A 17,329-nucleotide genomic window follows, 5' to 3' on the forward strand; every position below is an offset into this window, starting at 1 on the left:
ATTTAGAAAGCAACCGAATCAATGAATTCGCGCAAAGAAGGCGCAAGTTATAGCAAAAGGTAGAAATAAGCTCACATTCGCGCCTCCCACTTGTGATCGCTCCTGCTGCGCCGTGTCTCCAACACGCGTGGGAAAAACAGAGAAGACTCGTCTGGGGTTTAGACCGCTATTCGCATCCAATCATCTATCTAAATCTAACACAAACTCTCGCCACGGCTTTGATACGGATTGAAAAAGTCACGTATCGACATTCTCATGGACTCTGGAGTCCCTCCCGCGACTGCCTGCACACGCGGCTCTTCCTGAGCCCACCCGACAGTCGGAACTTCACGCGTCGAGTATTCACTCCCACCCTTTTGGTGTTCAACTACCTTCCGAGTCTTCCTTTCACTCGGTTCACAATCGTCCCTCTTCCGCTTAACGCCACTGGGGCGATGAGGCAAGCCTTCACACGGTTCGGTCGGCTTCGGAGATGGCGTCTCTCTCTTGTTGTACTCTAGCGCTAATTGTCTCAGGCCAGCTTTGAAGTCCTGAGCCTGTTGCGACAATGGTACGGAGGTTTTAATATCTTGGGCTGCCAATGCTTCGACGCTGTCGTCGATGCTTACATCACTAAATGATTGCTCGACGTCATCTGCCATGATTGCTGATGGCACAACGTCGCGTTCAGAGATCTGGCTATCTTCTTCTCGATAGCTATCTGGTCTCTTCCAGTCAAGTGCCGGTTTCGCTGTAAATCCTAGACGGGCTGGGGTGATGTCGCATGTATCGCAATTGGATTCCGCCACACGCCACAATTCCGGACCACTCTGAGCATGGGAATGAGACGAAGCCGGCGAGCGCGGACTCGCAAGACCATCGTGTGGATGCTCGGATTGAGCTCGGTCATGGTGTTGTCCATGGTGTTGTCTACGATCATGCCTTTGCGACCGTGAGCGGGACTGAGATCGATAACGAGATTGTCCACGACTTCGCCCACTCGATCGTTCCTGCCTTCCGTGGTCATGGGTATGAGGCTCTCTTCTACGATGCCTGGACCTGTTGTCTTGTCTTCGCGGTCGAGAAGTAGACCTAGACCGAGACTCAGCCCGAGAACGTTGGGCATGATGTGTACTTTGCGATCTAGCCTCTCGCCTCTGCCCGCGGTGTGAGCGTCTATGTCTTCCATCCCGGGATCTTGAGCGACTACGCCGCTCTCGTTGTCTTGGTACTGAACCACCCCGGCTAGATGCTCGATCAGGGTCATACTTATCGATCTGACCATCACGCACCCACACGCGATCGAGTTCTTGTTGCACGGCATACCAAGCATTTATCCATCTCTCCTTGCCTAACTTTACCGAGTCTTCAGCCAAGCGACGGTAATACTGGTAGTAGTTCTTCGTCCTATGACACTTCTTCCGCTCTTCCAAAAGGTCTTGCAGCTTATATCTTTCCTGATCAGTTGCTTGTCCTGTCTTTTTAACCTTCTTTTTCATAACTTCTATCAGGTGTTCCAACTCTTCCTCCCAAGCCTCGGTTCTGGCTTCAGCCTCGAACCGGCCCTTGTCTTCATCAGCTACGCTTTCGGGAGTTCTCCAGTATTGGTGAGCGATGCATAAAGCTTTGCGTATCTTTTCCGCCAGTGGTCTGGACAGAACCAACGCATCAGGCGACTCTCGCCTGTCTTGAACGCGTAGGAAATGTGCTGACCCATCAGTGCATTCTATCCTCTCTCTGTCTTTCGACGTCCAGCGACGATATATGCCTTTCAATTGATTGGCATGATATTCGGGGTCCCAGTCATGATAAAAAAGGTGATTAGGCTCCATCTTGGCAGGTTTCTAGATAGCATGATGGCAAAACGAGTCGTGATGATATAGGCTCAAACAAAGGAGGCTTACAGATCCACGTACATCCGGATTCGGTAAACGTAGTGCGACTACAACAAAGACATCATTATTCTTTCATTTAGACAACGGCCTTTCACACTCGCTAGCTCTCGACAGCCCAGCTCTGTCAGAGAGATTGCGAGACTAGACTGGCTTGAGCATACACAACACCACTGGGCACGTACCTCAGCCTGCGACTAGCAGATGCAACGACTTTCGACATTCACTGAGGCCAAGACAACCACGATGCCTGCCCCTATTTCAACAGCGCCCCCTCTGGAATTACAGTCGCTACCACTCCATGGGCACCTCAACTCGCCTGGACCTTTCAACCTCGCCTCAACAATTGAAAGGGATTGACCTCCATGCCTCGCGGGAGCCAAACCCCAAAGCAGCCTCCGGGCCTCGAACGTGCACAGGTTCCACAGGAGGTTGCCAAAGCGTCACCATACGATTTACGCAATGATCGTAGACCGGCCGAAGAGCACGATGACAATCGCGCGGAGGAGCAAGATCACCGCGGCCGCGACGGACAAGGCGATGAGCCCTCTAAACATGGCGAACCAGATGAGCCTCCTCGTGGTCAAAAACGATCACGCTCACGCACGCGCTCTCGTGACCGAGATCAAGGCCATCCTAGGAGCCCATCCAGGGTTGCAAAACGAGCCCGGAAAGGTAAACCTTCTCGGCCGCGGCGGGAACACCCAGCCAGAGAAGGCGATCGACCTTCCAGGAACGAGCATGCTCGAGGTCGCGATGCCCACCAGAAACAATCGCCCTCCCCTGAGCGTACTCCAGCTCACCCCAAACGCAATCCAGATTCCACCAAGCGCAATTCAGATTCCACCAAGCGGACTCCAGATCCATCCGATCGCACTCCAGATCTGCTACGCCTGTCTTCAGCTCCCGGCATAGCCTACACTGTGATAGATCACAGCAAGAACACAAGCTTTCAATGGGGACTGAAGTATGGCCAGCCCCAGGATACGTGTCAGGAAGATCTGACGAAGCTACTTCAAACCGGAACTGTGATTTCCGTTCGACACTGCGATTTTTCGTCTGACCCTGATGCGAAAGTTGGAGAGAAGTTCACTCTGTCTTCGCAAGGACTGATATACATTAAAGAAGACGTCCCTTTTGTGGTTTGCCGAGTTGAACCTACTTACGTCACCGGCTGGTATTGTCGCAGCGTCGGCGATCGCGGCTTAGAAGTGCCTTGGATATCGGAGTCGGAACGCGCAAAGTACATGGGGATGGCGACCAAAGACGACCCGAACGGACCTGGGGGAAACAACAGTCCGCACGCCCAGCTCCAAATGACGCGAAGGGGACACTCCAGAATGCTCAAGCCAACAACTCATGTCTTCGCTGGCGAGATATCAAGGGCCAAGGTTCCACCAAATGTCTACATCTGGGGCTGGCTCGCTCCCGAGGAATACTACCGTTTGATGAAACTGCACGAGTTTCTCACGGCATCTCCTGGATCGGCTGCCGGAAGGATCGCTTTGGTTCCAAAGACTATCGGCTTCGATATCGATGCGCTGAGTAGGTTACGGACAGCGGAGCAATCTTTGCATGTAGGCTTCGAAAAGAGAATCGCGGCTCTCGAGGCTCAACACAAGCCGAAGCCACCCACCGACGACACGGACGCAAACACCCGTCCGCCTCGGGCTCAGACAGCACCGGATGGGCGTAACACAGCTCCTATCGCGCGCGCCGGTGCCGGAGACGTTAGTACGACAAGGACGCCGCCGCCGCCACCACCACCACCACCACCAGCGACTGTGCAGGCTAATCACAAACGGACACGGCCAGCGCAGCCTCAACAACCACGGGCTGGGAATGGTACGAGGGACAGCGAATTCAATCCACCCACGGGCCCGAGAAACATGCGCGAGCGCGACCGTCAGCCTCGTTCGTCAACAAGGCCTCGTCAACCACCAAATCCTTAGGGCCACGCCAGTCTAGGAAAAAGCCGAACACCCTGGAGCCTACGTTGACGTTGGGTCACACACTTAGCAGGTCTTTGTCTTGATGTAGTCCGCAGGCCTGTTCAGTTGTCCCTTGTATGAGGTGGGGCAGCGTAATAAGTCTTTCAGACGGGTTGGAAGGAACAACGGGTGACATTGGTTCACACCAATCTTCAGTTCACAATGAGCAGCGCGATGTGCTCAAGGAACAAAGCGCGGGAGACTGTTCTCCGGATTTGGGCGATAAAGAGATACGAACAGGGCGATTCAGGTATCCTGTTGGTGTCAGACATGAGATGCGCTCATGTTATGAAATTGTATAGCAAGGATGTCGTTGCGATGTTGATATTTTGCTGTATATAGAGGGTCGAGATGACATTTCGATTCCAAAGCGCAAGGACTGTATTGTATGGGAAAGAGGCTTGCTATACGACGAAGAACAAGTAACAAATTATCTGTTTGTAGATAAAATGTAACAGCATTATAACAAATGAAGCCGAATGGCGCGCAAAGCTTGTGAAGGAAAGAACGAAAGATGCGTAGATGCCCAAGTGACGATGCGGCTCCTTGCCCGCCAAGACCCCGGAGATTGCCGGCGCCGATCATCACAACTCAAGGAAGCATCGCTCGTGAACTTCGACAACTGCGCCAGCTTCTTCTCTACGGGCTATACAGCATGCCCCGTGTAGTCGCTCGTCACCTTCTCGTTCTTTCCGTATAGACCATAGACACCCGCTCATACTAGCGCGTATACAGCTCCACCACTTCCACCAGCCACCGTCGCGCCCATTCGATGGGTATCTGCTCGTCGTGCCTAGGAGGGCGAAGGACTTCTGAGTCTGATGTAAGTGCCTGGGGAGATACTACTGCGCCATACAAGTACTTACGCTCTCCCACAGAACTCGGACGCCTCGCACCTACTCGGAGATCAGTACCAGCCCAACTATGGTACCGCCAGCAGCACCCACAACGCGCCCCAGCCAGACCCGGAGGAGCTTCGACGTCAGCGAGAGAACCTAGAGCGTATATGCGCCGAGACAAATGAGTGAGTGCCACCTTCCTCATCCATGGCCGTTCCTTCTTGCATAAGGGTCTGCACCTTCCCACGAAGGCGCCCGTCCCTTCCCTCAAAGGAGCCCGTACCTTCCAAGTTACAGGCCACAAAGTCCCCTGGACGTTCCCCAATGCACGATACCATACTAATCCTCTGCAGACAACTAATCCCCGTCTCCCAACCGAGCGCCCTCCCCGAAGTCACCGAACAGCCCTCCAAGAACGACGAATACGCACACCTCTTCAACGAGCGCTTCAAGTCGATACGAAGCCAGCGCCCTTCCTCCGCCGGCAACGACGATGACGACGAGATGACATGGCTCGAGAACGCCATGGGCAACCAGGGCGAGGATGAGCTGGAGCAGATCAAGCCAGCTAAGGGAAAGCTGACGATTCAGTTCGGTCAGCGGTAGATGCCTACACCGAGGGTTTCGAGGACGGCGATGTCCTGCGACCCTGTAGGGGGTTTCAATTGAGGCTAGGAGAACTTTTCATTGTTTGTCGCATTCTGCATTGCATCAGCGCCATTACGGATACCCATAATTTTTTCCTTTTGTTGTTCCTACGCCTCGAAAGGAGGTCGTTTACGTACGTTTCTCAAGTAGAATAATCATGTCTGCATCGAACGTCTCCTCGTCTCCTTTCGTTCATGGCTCTCAAGAGCTGGTCTGGCAATGCCAGCATACGAGGCACGACCTTCTTCATTACACATCCGATGCAATTGGTTTCTAGATACAAGCTCCTACGATAGTACTTCGCTATCCTAGGCAAATGCCAAGCTGGCCAGACGAAGCCAACCAATGCCGACTCGCTACCCATGTGAATGGACTGATGAAAGTCCCGACAACTCTGTCTATCGCTGAAGATCTATCAATACAAGAAGCAGGCCCAAGCAATCATCGCTCGGACCAATGCAACACCACCACCGCCATCACCTACCCTAAACAGCCTTGAACAACAGGTCCGGAGGACCAGCCGCAGGCTTCTCATCACCCACACCCAACTCCGCCAGCATACTGCCAGCGCGCTCATCCATCAACTTGGCCAACTCCTCCCGAAACTCCGCATCGATGAAGTCAAGACGCAGTTTCAAGCCTGGTTGTACCACTTGCTGCTTCTCCGGGTCAAGCTTCTTGAACGTCTTCTTGCCCCAGACCAACGCGGCGCTCTCCATGGCGTTGAAGAGAGCTTTGTTGTCGTCTCCGTCCATGGTGTCGGCGTTGAGGTACTTTGTTGCCATTTGCTCTACGAAAGCGCCGACGGTGCATTCGTTAGCGTGCTGTTCGTCGGTCTTTTTCGATGGGTCAGCTTTCTCAGTGTCAATCACAGCTCTATACTCATTACTTACGCTCTGCTCAGCCAAGGACGCCACAGTCTCTTCTCCAGCTGTCTCGTCTGCCTGCTCTAATCCCATTTTCTCACGCAGATGCTTCTGGATGTACTTGTACGTCTCGCCTTGTGGCCTCGGTACACCACCTCGCTTGATGATATCGGGGATCCTCGAGGCAGGGTTCGACAGGACGGGGTTCTGGCGACTCAACAACGGCTCGTCGTATGGTGCGATGGCAGCGTCGTAGAGGTCTGGATCGCCCTTGTACTCGCCGCCTAGGTAGCCGTTTGACCTACCGCCACTGCGCACACTGCCGTCGACGGGGTCTGAGTGCGGGGATGGTGGATCTTGGTAGGTTGGAGCGGTGGTGGATCGTCGAGTCGCGCGTGTGGCAGGCGGTGTCCGAGTAGCGGTAGCGAGGGCGCTCTCGGCGAAGGTGAGTTCGGTCTTGCGCTTCTTGCTGGGTGTGGGTGAGTGATCGTCTGGCTCGAAGTCGTCTTCGGAAGATAGCTCGTCGACCTCACTGTCGAGAACAACCGGCTTCTTCCTGATCGAGCGCTTCTTCGCCGACGACTTCTGGGCAGACGCAGTAGTCTCCTTCGGCGCGGACTCAACCACTTCCTCCTCTTCCTTGACCTCGTCTTCTTTCTTCTCTTCACTCTCACGTACGGGTGTGCTGCTCGGCGCGGGCTTACGCCTCACCGTCCTACCCGCAGGAGTAGTACCAGCGCCAACCCCAGCCGCACCTGGCGTCGCCATATTACCATGAAGAAGACCTTTATTATTCTTCACCCGTTTCTCATAGCACGGCTGACAGACCTGGAATGTACAGCCAGGACAACGGCGCATGGTATCCATATTCCGCTGGTCGCACTCAGTGCACTTGGCCGTGTGGACAGTCACCCTACTAAACAGCGTCTCGTCGACAGTGCAGGGCTGGATTGCCGACGATGCTCCTGGGGTGCGGGGCGCGCGTGTGGGGAACGGGCTGCTGGATGAACGTGGGGTGTTGGGGAGGAGGGACCGGTTACGTCGGCCTGGTGTGGACGGTGCGGGTGAAGGCGCTGGTGCGGGTGTTGTTGCGGTTGGAACCTTAGCGCGAAGGCCCGCATCTGGACCTGGTGTTGCTGGAGGATCCATGGCGCCACGTGGTGAGCCTTGCTCTGCTTGCTCTGCTTGCTCTGGTGGGGGTGGGGGTGGGTCGGGTGCTGTGTCGCTCATGTTGTTTAGTCGCCTTGTCCTTGCGGAGGATGAGTGTACTGGAGATTGTATCGCAGTACTTTGAACTGCTGGTGTGGACGCCGGAAGAAAAGTTGACGGTGGGGGATATATACTCTGAAGATCTGAGACTGACAAAGGGTCTCAGTAGTCGCCTGAGACCTTCTCGGTGACTCGCCGCTTGGACTGTTATTGTTCTGATTCAAATCCGCAAGAGGGGAGATTGATTCAGAAAGGTATTGATCGTAATGGTCGTGAACGTAGAAGCCTTGCTCTGATCAATCTGATAGAAGTTGGTGCTTTGCGCTCGGACTAACGCGGGGTATAATGACGCGAAATCCAGGCGCCAGAGTCGTAGAAATCGAACCGGAACGGAATGTCGAGTCCGGGGCGAGCGGATTCAAACGGAAGTGAGCGAGGATTTTCGGGAGGCAATCCGGAGATCGAGGGGTAAATATTGCTCGTTTGAGAGTTTGAGGGAGTATTCACTGAGTGGGACTGGGGTTGGGACTGTTCGAGGCCTTGGGCGAGGCTTTGGGATAGACGGGTAGAGACGGGTGGAGAGTGGAATGTATGTACAAGTACAGGTGCAAAGAGCAGAAAGAAGACAACCACCGCAACCACCACCAAGCTATATACAATCCTTCCGACGCGCTACGTGAAGAGAAGACCGCAAGATACACGACGGAAGCGGGCTGGAAAGCGAACAAGAGGAGGACGCGAACGAAGGACCAGTCATTGTTGATTATGTGAAGAGGAAATAGTTCTTTATAGAACGTGTGACATGTCACATCTGTCACAAGTGGTATTGGAGTCATGGAGTGTTGCATAGCATTCACGTCCAGGGATCGAAGGGAGCTGCGTGCGTTGGTGGTACGGTGGCAGGTGCAGTGGGGAGATGGTGACAAACGGTGGGGATGGGAGTTGGGGCTCGGGTTACTGGATGGGGTAATCGTGGTCGTTACAGGGCGTAAGCGGGGATGATATTGTTGGGTGTACGTATTGTAATCTGGATCTGATGTCTTTGCATCTGTAGGCCAAGTTTTGTGACTTTGCAGTGGTTTGTGGTGCTCTTAGATGTCTCGAAGTGATGAGCCACTCACAGCTTCCGCAATCTAACCAATAGGCGTACAGAGAAAGATTTCGGATAGTAAGTGTCGCTGCGATGAGTTCCTGGGGTTTCTTTGGAGTCTTTGTATATGTGTTGGGTGGGTCGTGGTACGGTTTCCCAAAGACCCTGAGCCGGGTCGCTGTTGGATGGCCGTGGTCGTTGGATGGCCCCATCTTTGCCATGCGAACGTGCGGATCCTGCGGGCCGATCTCGCAGTGGATCTAGATCTGTTGGATGTCGTGCCACATTGCATAATCGATGGCTTTGCGATGCTACCCTGGTACTGACAGAGGCGTGATTGACGTCTGGACCAGACTTCGGAACCGAGGATGTAGATGTGCTCGGTGGATCGCAGCAGCATCAGCGGCGCTCCTGAGCGCTGTGAAGAGTCAGCTTTCCTATATCAAACGCGGTGTCGTAGTCATGACGTGGCGACAAAAGCTCGGTACAGCATTCTCCCAGACCAACGGCGTGAGGCTCTTGCTAGTCGCTAGTGAGGCTCTCGTGGTGACTAGCAAGGCTGCTAGAGGACTGGGCGGTGTGCTTGTCTGATAAGAAAGCTAGATCAAACGCTAGGAGTGGATGCCGTTGATGGTATTCAAGTCGACGTGTCGTGCATTGCGGATCTACAGAAAGCATGCACGGTACCTGAGGAACGGCAGCCTCGCTTACCCAATCCGGCGCAGAAGGAACTCGCATCTTGCAGATGTGACACCTGCAAGGAGCCGCATCGTCCATCAAGTCCAACCCCGCTATGGGCCGTGAACCATTTTCCCGAATCTCTTTTGCCGCCTCGAGCGCCGACGGTCGCTCTGCCGCCATGACTGTTGTGTCGGGTGCTTGCTTCTGCCTAGAGCGGGGTCTCGCCGCTTGATGACGGCTCTAGAGAAACTTGGGGGTGTGCGGCCTCACCGGCGACTCTCTGGGAAAATGCAGCGCTATATATACATCGTTGCCGCTTCTTCAGCAGCGGCGGCACCGGAGTGTCGCCGTACGCTGTACGCCGCATCAAGCAGATAGCTGGAGACGGCGGTGAGTGGACTGCATGGTGATTGCAGTAGACCTAGCAGCGGGCACTAGCCACACCGACTAGGCTAACAAGGGCGCGCAGCTTCTTCAGTTCGGAATGCGCAAAGCGCGACAACCAAACATCGCGCGTCCATCAACAGACCGCCAAAACCATCAAGCGCGCGTGACAGTCGTCTGCGCGGAAGTTTGCGCCGCGCAATCGTATAACTCTGAAGGCTGTCGCAAAGTACGCGTCGCGGGCTGTTCGAAACCCAGGCCTTAAGCGAAGACAACCCTGCCCATCACGACAGCATACACATACTCGAACCCTCCTGGCTGAGCTCGCCGGGTATTCTTAAGCGGAGAAGAGCGTTGTGGCGGTGCGGCTGAAGATCAAATCACCAAATCAAAAGCTTGGGGCTGCAGCCTCTGCCTCCTCGCAGCGGCCGGATTCGCACACCACCAAGCACCTTCCTCTCGGCGGCCTGCCCTTGCCAGTTCGAGACCTGGTGTACGACCTACTCCCAGGCCTCCAACAATCGTGTGAGACGATAAAGTCGCCTCCCACGACCTTGCACAGGCCGTGTATCTGTGCGCAGCCATAAGTGTCTAAGACAGACGCTACGAGAACAGGAACATCAACGAAGAAACGAGCTCACGATCACGACCACGACCATGGATCAGCCAGAACCCGCGACACCGCTTTACCCGGCCATGGCCCTCCTCAACTACATGCATGCGCCCACCGTCGGCTTCTACTACATGGGAGCTTGCGCATTCAGTTTGTGCATCTTGCAAAAACCACGATTAGTATCAGCAAAGAGGCGGTGGAGCATACTTATCGCCATGCTCACAATACTGGTCGCATACATCACAGAGGTACTCTACTACTTCAGCCGGTCAATGGGCGACTGGGACTACGAGGCACCTCAACCTGCAGCAATCCGCTGCTTAGGGTCGATACTGGTCTGGAGTCCGCTCGCATACATACTCTGGTCGAGTAAGGCGTTACGGTGGCACGCCTACTTTGGCGCATTCGTCCTGCAATTCGCTTTCGAGACTACAACATGCCTAATCACGGCATTTTCCATCCCGGAGAACGGTCGGCAGAAGAATGCGCCTTTCGTGATTGACTGCGTCAGGGCATTGGCTTCTCTCATTTTACTTCTTGACGCCTTCATCATTCTGGTCACCAAGCAGGCGGTGGTCAGCACGGACGAGGAACGCCAGTCTCTGCTAGGAAAGCAAGCAAATGGTTCATCAACACCCAACGGCAACGCTGGATATGGCACCATCACTACTGGAACATCGAGCGATGATGAGGACGCACCACCGAAGGATGACGACAAGGATATCAAAGAGCAGCAGGCAAAGCGTCTCGAAGAGGAAGGTGGCTGGTTCGGATATCTCAAGGGTTTCGCCGTGTTCTTGCCTTACCTTTTCCCGAGAGACGACTGGAAAGTCATGGCTTGCCTGGGCATACGACTTATTCATATGCTCACAGAGCGCGTTCTCAACTTGCTTACTCCTCGCCAGATCGGTATCATCACAAACGAATTGCAGCACTCATATGAGACTCAGAGTGGCGTCATGCCGTGGAAGGATATCGGCCTCTGGATCTTGTTCTCATACATCAACAGCTATGCTGGGCTCGGCATACTCGACGGCATCGCAAACCTAGTCATCTCGAACTCTGCGTATCGGCGCATCACTCTGCTCGCATATGAGCATGTTCTAGGTCTATCCATGGACTTCCACACCTCGAAAGACTCTGGAGAGGTTCTGAAGGCTGTGGAACAAGCCTCATCTCTAAACTCGCTCATCGAGATGGTTCTCTTCGACATTGCGCCCATTCTACTGGACCTCTTTGTAGCCATGTACTACGTGACGCACTTGTTTGACGCTTACATGGCCTTCATCATCCTCTTCATGGGCGCAGCATACATCGTAATCGGATTCTACTTCACGACGCTCTCTCAGCCGAAGCGAAGAGACTATGTCGAGAAGCAGCGCACTGAAAGCTCTACGGTCAATGAGACTGTCCACAACTGGCAGACGGTCGCTTACTTCAACCGACTGGTGTTTGAACACAAGCGCTATGCCGAGAACATCATGAACACCATCTCCGCTCAATACGCATACTACTTCCGGTCTATGGGCGGCCATGCGGCACAGGACGTTCTGACAACTCTCGGATTCGCCGGTGCTTGCGTCTTTGGTATGTCGCAGATTGTCACTGGTCGCAAGCCAGTTGGTAACCTGGTCACTCTCATCATGTACTGGCACACAATGACATCGCCTCTATATGTTCTCTCATACAGCTATCGCCACATCTCCAGCTCGCTTATTGATGCTGAGCGCCTTCTGCAGCTACTCAATACTAAACCCACAGTTGCCGACCAAGACGGTGCGAGAGACATCGTGGTTTCCGCGGGTGAAGTCGAGTTCAAGGACGTCGACTTCCACTACGACGAGCGTAAGCCCATCATCAAGGGCGTGAACCTGAAGGCGGAAGGCGGACAAACCATCGCCTTCGTTGGTGAGACAGGAGGCGGCAAGTCGACAATGCTGAAACTACTGTTCCGCTTTTACGACGTCACCGGCGGCTCAATCATGATCGATGGCCAAGATCTGCGTTCAGTCACGCAAGCTAGTCTCAGGAATGCTCTCGGTCTTGTGCCGCAAGACCCTGTTCTATTCAACCAGACCATCCGACAGAATATTCGCTACGCCAAACTCGATGCAACGGACAAGGAGATCGAAGAGGCCTGCGCCGCTGCTGCCATCCACGACGACATCGTCGGCTTCCCCGACGGCTACAACTCCAAGGTTGGCGAACGCGGTGTTCGTCTCTCAGGCGGTCAACTCCAGCGCATAGCCATCGCCCGCGTGCTCCTCAAGAACCCCAAGATCGTCATGCTTGACGAAGCCACGTCAGCAATCGACTCTTCTATCGAAGCACTCATTCAGCAAGCGTTCCGCAAACTTAGCCAGGGTCGCACCACCTTCGTTATCGCGCATCGCCTCAGCACGATTGCTGATGCGGATCAGATCTTGGTCGTAGAGAAAGGCGAAATCATCGAGCGTGGTACGCATCAAGAGCTGCTGAAGAATGAAGCTGGAAAGTATTCAGAGCTTTGGTCGAAGCAGACTGCAGGGCACCTGTCCAAGACGCCATCAAAGGAGGATGTGAAGAAGGATGTCGCGACCAAGGAGACCGAAGACACGGTGACCGAAGATAAGGACACCGAAAATAAGAACACGAAGCAAACAGACGAGGCAACTGCAACGGCCGTAGAAAGGAAAAGCGATAATGAGGACACAACAATAACGAAGCGTAAATGAGCATAGCTTGCTATCTAGGGAGGAACGTAATTAGGGCTTTCGGCCACGTAGTATCGCGATACAGCAACGCGAATCGCATTAATCGCAGCCCATACAGTTGCTCAAACTCGCATTAGAGGTTGTAAGGCAGACTATGCATCGCATTGAACGAAACATGAATATCTTACATTTGCACAATATGAATCAAATTAAATCCCATAGCGTTATCATAACAGCCCGTATTCAAGAGCCGGAAACGCCGTCCATCCATGCATCCCCAGCCCAAAAAGACTGAACCCAACATATCCTTACAGCACAGTACTGCGATATCTTCCTCAAGAACGCACCATGTTAGTCATCGCTATCATACTCGTCATCCTCAGCAAGCAGCGCAGGATACTGGCGGCGCCTAAGATCCTGTTCAAGACCGCCGTCGCTTTCCGGGTCGACATAGCCGCCGCCGCCTACAATGGATAGGAGAACGGGGAGGAGGATGAGAGCGTGAGTTGAAGCCCAAAGGACGAGGGCGACCCAGACGCGGAAGTAGTAGATTTCGAAAATCTGATGAGTAGTTGTTAGCGGTGGGAATGGAAAGGGAAGTAGGGGGGGATCTTGTTAATAACATACCTTACTCCTCGTAAAAGCCAAGACACCCACGCCAAGGATCTTAGTGATGGTGATACCGCTGATGACGCTGCTTGCGACGTTGACCATGGCAGTCCAAGCGCGGGCGTCACGGCCGCGGAAGCGGTGTCGCGGTGCCTTTTCCATGGTAGCGCGGCTGGGGAAGGTGAAAGCACGGGCAATGTGTGCGGTGAACTCGACGCTGATGCCGACGCAGATGATGAGGTTGACGAGCGACACAGCGTTAAGAGATACGCCGAGGACAGCCATGGAGCCGATGATGGCAGAGACTGTCATGCCGACTACGAGGGTGACGACGAGACCTGTGGCGAGGGAGCCGAGCATGATGGTGGTGATGACGAGGACGGCGGCGAGGGCGGAGCCGATGAGCGCGCCGGCGAGGCGGACGATAGTCGTGTATTGGTCGAAGAAGATGTAGAATTTGGAGTAGGGGAAGACTTCCGTGTCGACGTCCTTGGAGATCTCTTTCGAAATGCGACGTGCCGCGGTGTAGGCAGAGATGAAGTCGCTCTGCGAGCGGAGAGGCGTGTGCGAAGTGCGGAAGTGTGATGCGGGGATGGTAAGGTGTTTCGAGTCAATGACTAGAGCGTCAGAGTAAGCAGCCTTTCCACCTAGCGGGCAGTCTTCTGTAGTCGGTGCGTCGATCCAGAGTTGGAGATAGTGGATGAACTCCTCGCCTTCGGGCATGCCCGACAAAGTCATGTTCCAAGCTGGTTCACGACCCTGGAAACACGGCTTGCCCTTGTCGTCGACGCAGCACTTCTCGTTCTCGGGGTTGAGCCATAGGAAGAAGTCATCAAGCCAGTTGGCGGCTGAAGCTGCGAGATGGGAGACCTCAGGTCGCTTGCGTTCCGCTTCGATGATGTTGGCCAAGCTCTCTCGGTCGCAGGTGGAAAAGCGTCCACAAAGCTCCTTTTGAGGCTTCCGTTCGGTAACGTTCAGCTCCTTGGTGACAAAGTAGACTGGCGGGCCCACGTCAAGGTAGTCGTAAAGATCGTTGAAGTAAGGAATGAGATAAGAATCGCTGGGAATAGCAATGCGTTGATCAAGGCCTAGCTCCACACTTGGGAAGAGTGCGATACCAGCTGTGAAGATTCCGAAGAATAGCGCAATGATGCCGACCTTCGTCTTCTTTCCCAAAATCGCTGGGGCATATGTCTTGCGGATGAACTTCTGTAATGCACCCTCCTCGCCAGCGCCGTATCCCATGCCGCCATTTAGGTAGCCGGGATCAGCACGACCAACACGAACACACGGGAAGCAGTCAGCTCGGTTGTTTTCCACACGTTGCTGGTTCAGAGCGAGGACAGCAATGAACATGGTGACTTGAAGGATAGCGTTGATGAAGACAGCGCCTGCTGCGTACGCGGCGAAGTTTCGCACGGCAGGCATACCTACGGCACACCCAAGGGCGAATGCGGTGGTCTCTGTGAGCGCAGAGAGTAGAATAGAAGGGCCCATGCGTCCAAGTGCACGTGATACACGTTCTGGGATGCTGCCTTCGGGGTGGCTGATGTTGATGCGCTCAAACTCGTGGACAATGAGGAAGATGTTATCCACACCAACAGCTAGAACAAGGAACGGAATGACCTCTGCGATGATCAGGGTGACTTTGATACCGGCTGCCGAGAACAATCCAACCGATGCAGACACAGACATGAGCACAATCAAAATGCCCACCGTGCCGAGCATGAACTTGGACTGCACGAACGCGTTCGCGGGGTTGCGAAGAACGGATCGTACGGTGAGCGTGGTAGAGCCCAGAGCCAAGGATGCGTATAGGAACATGATGATGTAGCTGATGACCACGATCTTGGCATCTGTGTTGGTGCTCTTACTCAGTTCCTGCTCAAGACTGACCTCAGTGTTGAAGCTCAGTCGGAGACCTCTCTTGTGAGCTTCATCGGATACGAACTTGAGGTAGTTCTTCATCTCATTCTCAAAGTCCATGGCGCGCTGTTCTTCCGGGGTGCCCTTGGGGAAATTCTGCACAACCCATGTAACGACGAGCGCTTTGGCGTCCAGAACGGTCTTGTTGACGCCGCCAAAAAGAAGATGAGGGTCAAGCGGCTGCTGGAAGGTTGGCAAGCACTGAGAAGGATTGTCGACACATTGCAGTAGATCGTCTTGCCAGCTGTCGGGAGAAACATTGGCAAAATCGCCTTGGAAGTATCCAGTCACAGACTGAACGACACAGTCGTCGCCTACTGGCTTGAAGCAGACCTTGTCGAGAGTCACACCGTGCTCGTAAGACTTGAGACGCTGGATCTGGTTCTCTACGCCAAACCACCAATCCAAAGTCTCGTAACTTAGAACGGGTCCGGCTTCTCCGTGGGTATCGTTGACAAGGAAAGCCTGTTCAGCACGGAAGAAGGGGCCAAATTTCTCATCGAAGAAGGTCTTCTCTTGCGCGGCAGCGGAATCAGGAGAGACCCATAGATTGACAGGGTCGGTTTCGATCTGGAAGCGCAACCATCCCAAGCTCATCAGACCAACCACAATGACGCTGGTGACGATGGTAATGGCAGGGAAGCGAGCGCAAATGTAACCAAGACGGCTGAACATGCGATCGCACCACGTGTTGATGAAGTAGTGTTTAGTGGGGCGATCCAACATGCCAACGTTGTGTACGATATCACCCTCATCTTCATCGTCGCTAGGGCTCGTGTCCTGCAACAGGCGCATACGCTCGGTCTTGTGTTTCGAGTGATTCTTGTAAGCGACGTGTCCTGCGACAGCAGTGCAGAGCAAGCCAAGGAAGAATGAGTAGATGATGATGACGGCGAATGATAAGCAGGGCAGCAGACCAACGTGGCATTGCTTCTCCTCTTGCACTTCTGGCAGTTCAGTGCATGATCCACCACAGTCGAGGCAGGCGCAACGATACTTCTCGTCGTCAGTGTCGCATGGGTAGGCGTGCTTGTTCATGGCATCCATTCCAGGAAACTCGTCTTCGCTGGGCCGGGGAAAGTTGATCTGGAAGGGCGAACCCAAAAACTTCTTGTCGCCCAGGAACTTGAGGAATTGTGTATAGTTCTTCGCGCCACCTCCAATAAAGTCCATAGCTTTGCCATTTGTCGCACCGAATTTGACATCTTTGCAGCTGTCATAGAAGGTTGACGCGTACTTGTCGGATACCAGGTTGTCTAGTTCAGTGACTAGGTACTTGTCTCCTTTGGGCTCGGTTCGCGTTACGTTGATGAAGGTGGATTGGTCGGGAGAGCAGGTGAATGTGCAGAAGAGGTTGTAGAAGTTCTCCTTGCAGGCAGGGCATGCGTTGATGATGGGCGTGGCGCGGTCGAGGTTCGTCTTGAGGGCGTCGAGCTGGTCTTCGTCACAGCAAATGTCCGAGTCTGACCACTGACTGCCGCAGATGTCGACCAGCTTCTTCCGCACATCGCTGTCCGGCGTCTTGGCCGGGCCGTTGTCAGGGCAGGGCAGCTCTGACCCGAAGAAGCTCTGCTTCCCGCATTGTCCGCGGATCGCGCACCTTCCCTTCTCGTGTTTCGACGTCAGGTCTGGCCCTGCGAGCGCTGATCCGGTGAGGATGGAGAGCAAGCCAAACGTCATGGCCTTCCATCCTCGCGTGCTTGGCTGCACCATCATGGGCGATGCGCCTGAGCGCTAGGACCGATCGCGACGTGGTTTCGTATGAACAGATGGATGCGATCGGATATGGAAGAGTGCGAAGGAACCGACGATGCAAGGGCGATGGTAGACGATGGGTGGTGAAGGCTACACGGTCGAGCCGAGGTGGCGGGCGAAGCTATCTGGAGCTATGTACGAGACGAACGCGGTC

At 54.2% G+C, this 17,329-nt stretch overlaps 5 protein-coding genes across 5 annotated transcripts; 2 read left to right on the plus strand and 3 right to left on the minus strand.

Annotated features, from left to right (window-relative positions):
* Positions 1-739: 739 nt before the first annotated feature.
* Positions 740-1,811, minus strand: J4E93_007170 (uncharacterized protein; the record flags this gene model as incomplete). Its single annotated transcript, XM_049345080.1, is given in 2 exon segments — positions 740-1,256; positions 1,276-1,811. 2 exon segments carry the CDS (start codon positions 1,809-1,811, stop codon positions 740-742), a joined length of 1,053 nt encoding a protein of 350 aa, XP_049198005.1.
* A 1,376-nt stretch (positions 1,812-3,187) lies between these two features.
* J4E93_007171 (uncharacterized protein) lies at positions 3,188-5,307 on the plus strand (the record flags this gene model as incomplete). The annotated part of the gene is made up of 4 exons (XM_049345081.1): positions 3,188-3,530; positions 4,660-4,685; positions 4,741-4,886; positions 5,055-5,307. The coding sequence occupies 4 exons, from the start codon at positions 3,188-3,190 to the stop codon at positions 5,305-5,307; spliced, it is 768 nt and encodes a 255-aa protein (XP_049198006.1).
* A 527-nt stretch (positions 5,308-5,834) lies between these two features.
* Positions 5,835-6,983, minus strand: J4E93_007172 (uncharacterized protein; the record flags this gene model as incomplete). The annotated part of the gene is made up of 1 exon (XM_049345082.1): positions 5,835-6,983. One exon carries the CDS (start codon positions 6,981-6,983, stop codon positions 5,835-5,837), a length of 1,149 nt encoding a protein of 382 aa, XP_049198007.1.
* Positions 6,984-10,236: 3,253 nt separating this feature from the next.
* J4E93_007173 (uncharacterized protein) lies at positions 10,237-12,906 on the plus strand (the record flags this gene model as incomplete). Its single annotated transcript, XM_049345083.1, has 1 exon — positions 10,237-12,906. One exon carries the CDS (start codon positions 10,237-10,239, stop codon positions 12,904-12,906), a length of 2,670 nt encoding a protein of 889 aa, XP_049198008.1.
* Positions 12,907-13,236: 330 nt separating this feature from the next.
* On the minus strand, positions 13,237-17,133 carry J4E93_007174 (uncharacterized protein; the record flags this gene model as incomplete). Its single annotated transcript, XM_049345084.1, has 2 exons — positions 13,237-13,446; positions 13,513-17,133. 2 exons carry the CDS (start codon positions 17,131-17,133, stop codon positions 13,237-13,239), a joined length of 3,831 nt encoding a protein of 1,276 aa, XP_049198009.1.
* Positions 17,134-17,329: the final 196 nt, after the last annotated feature.

Source organism: Alternaria ventricosa, assembly GCF_023758065.1.
Source record: "Alternaria ventricosa strain BMP 2768 chromosome Unknown scaffold_12, whole genome shotgun sequence".
Taxonomy (NCBI): Eukaryota; Fungi; Ascomycota; class Dothideomycetes; order Pleosporales; family Pleosporaceae; genus Alternaria; species Alternaria ventricosa.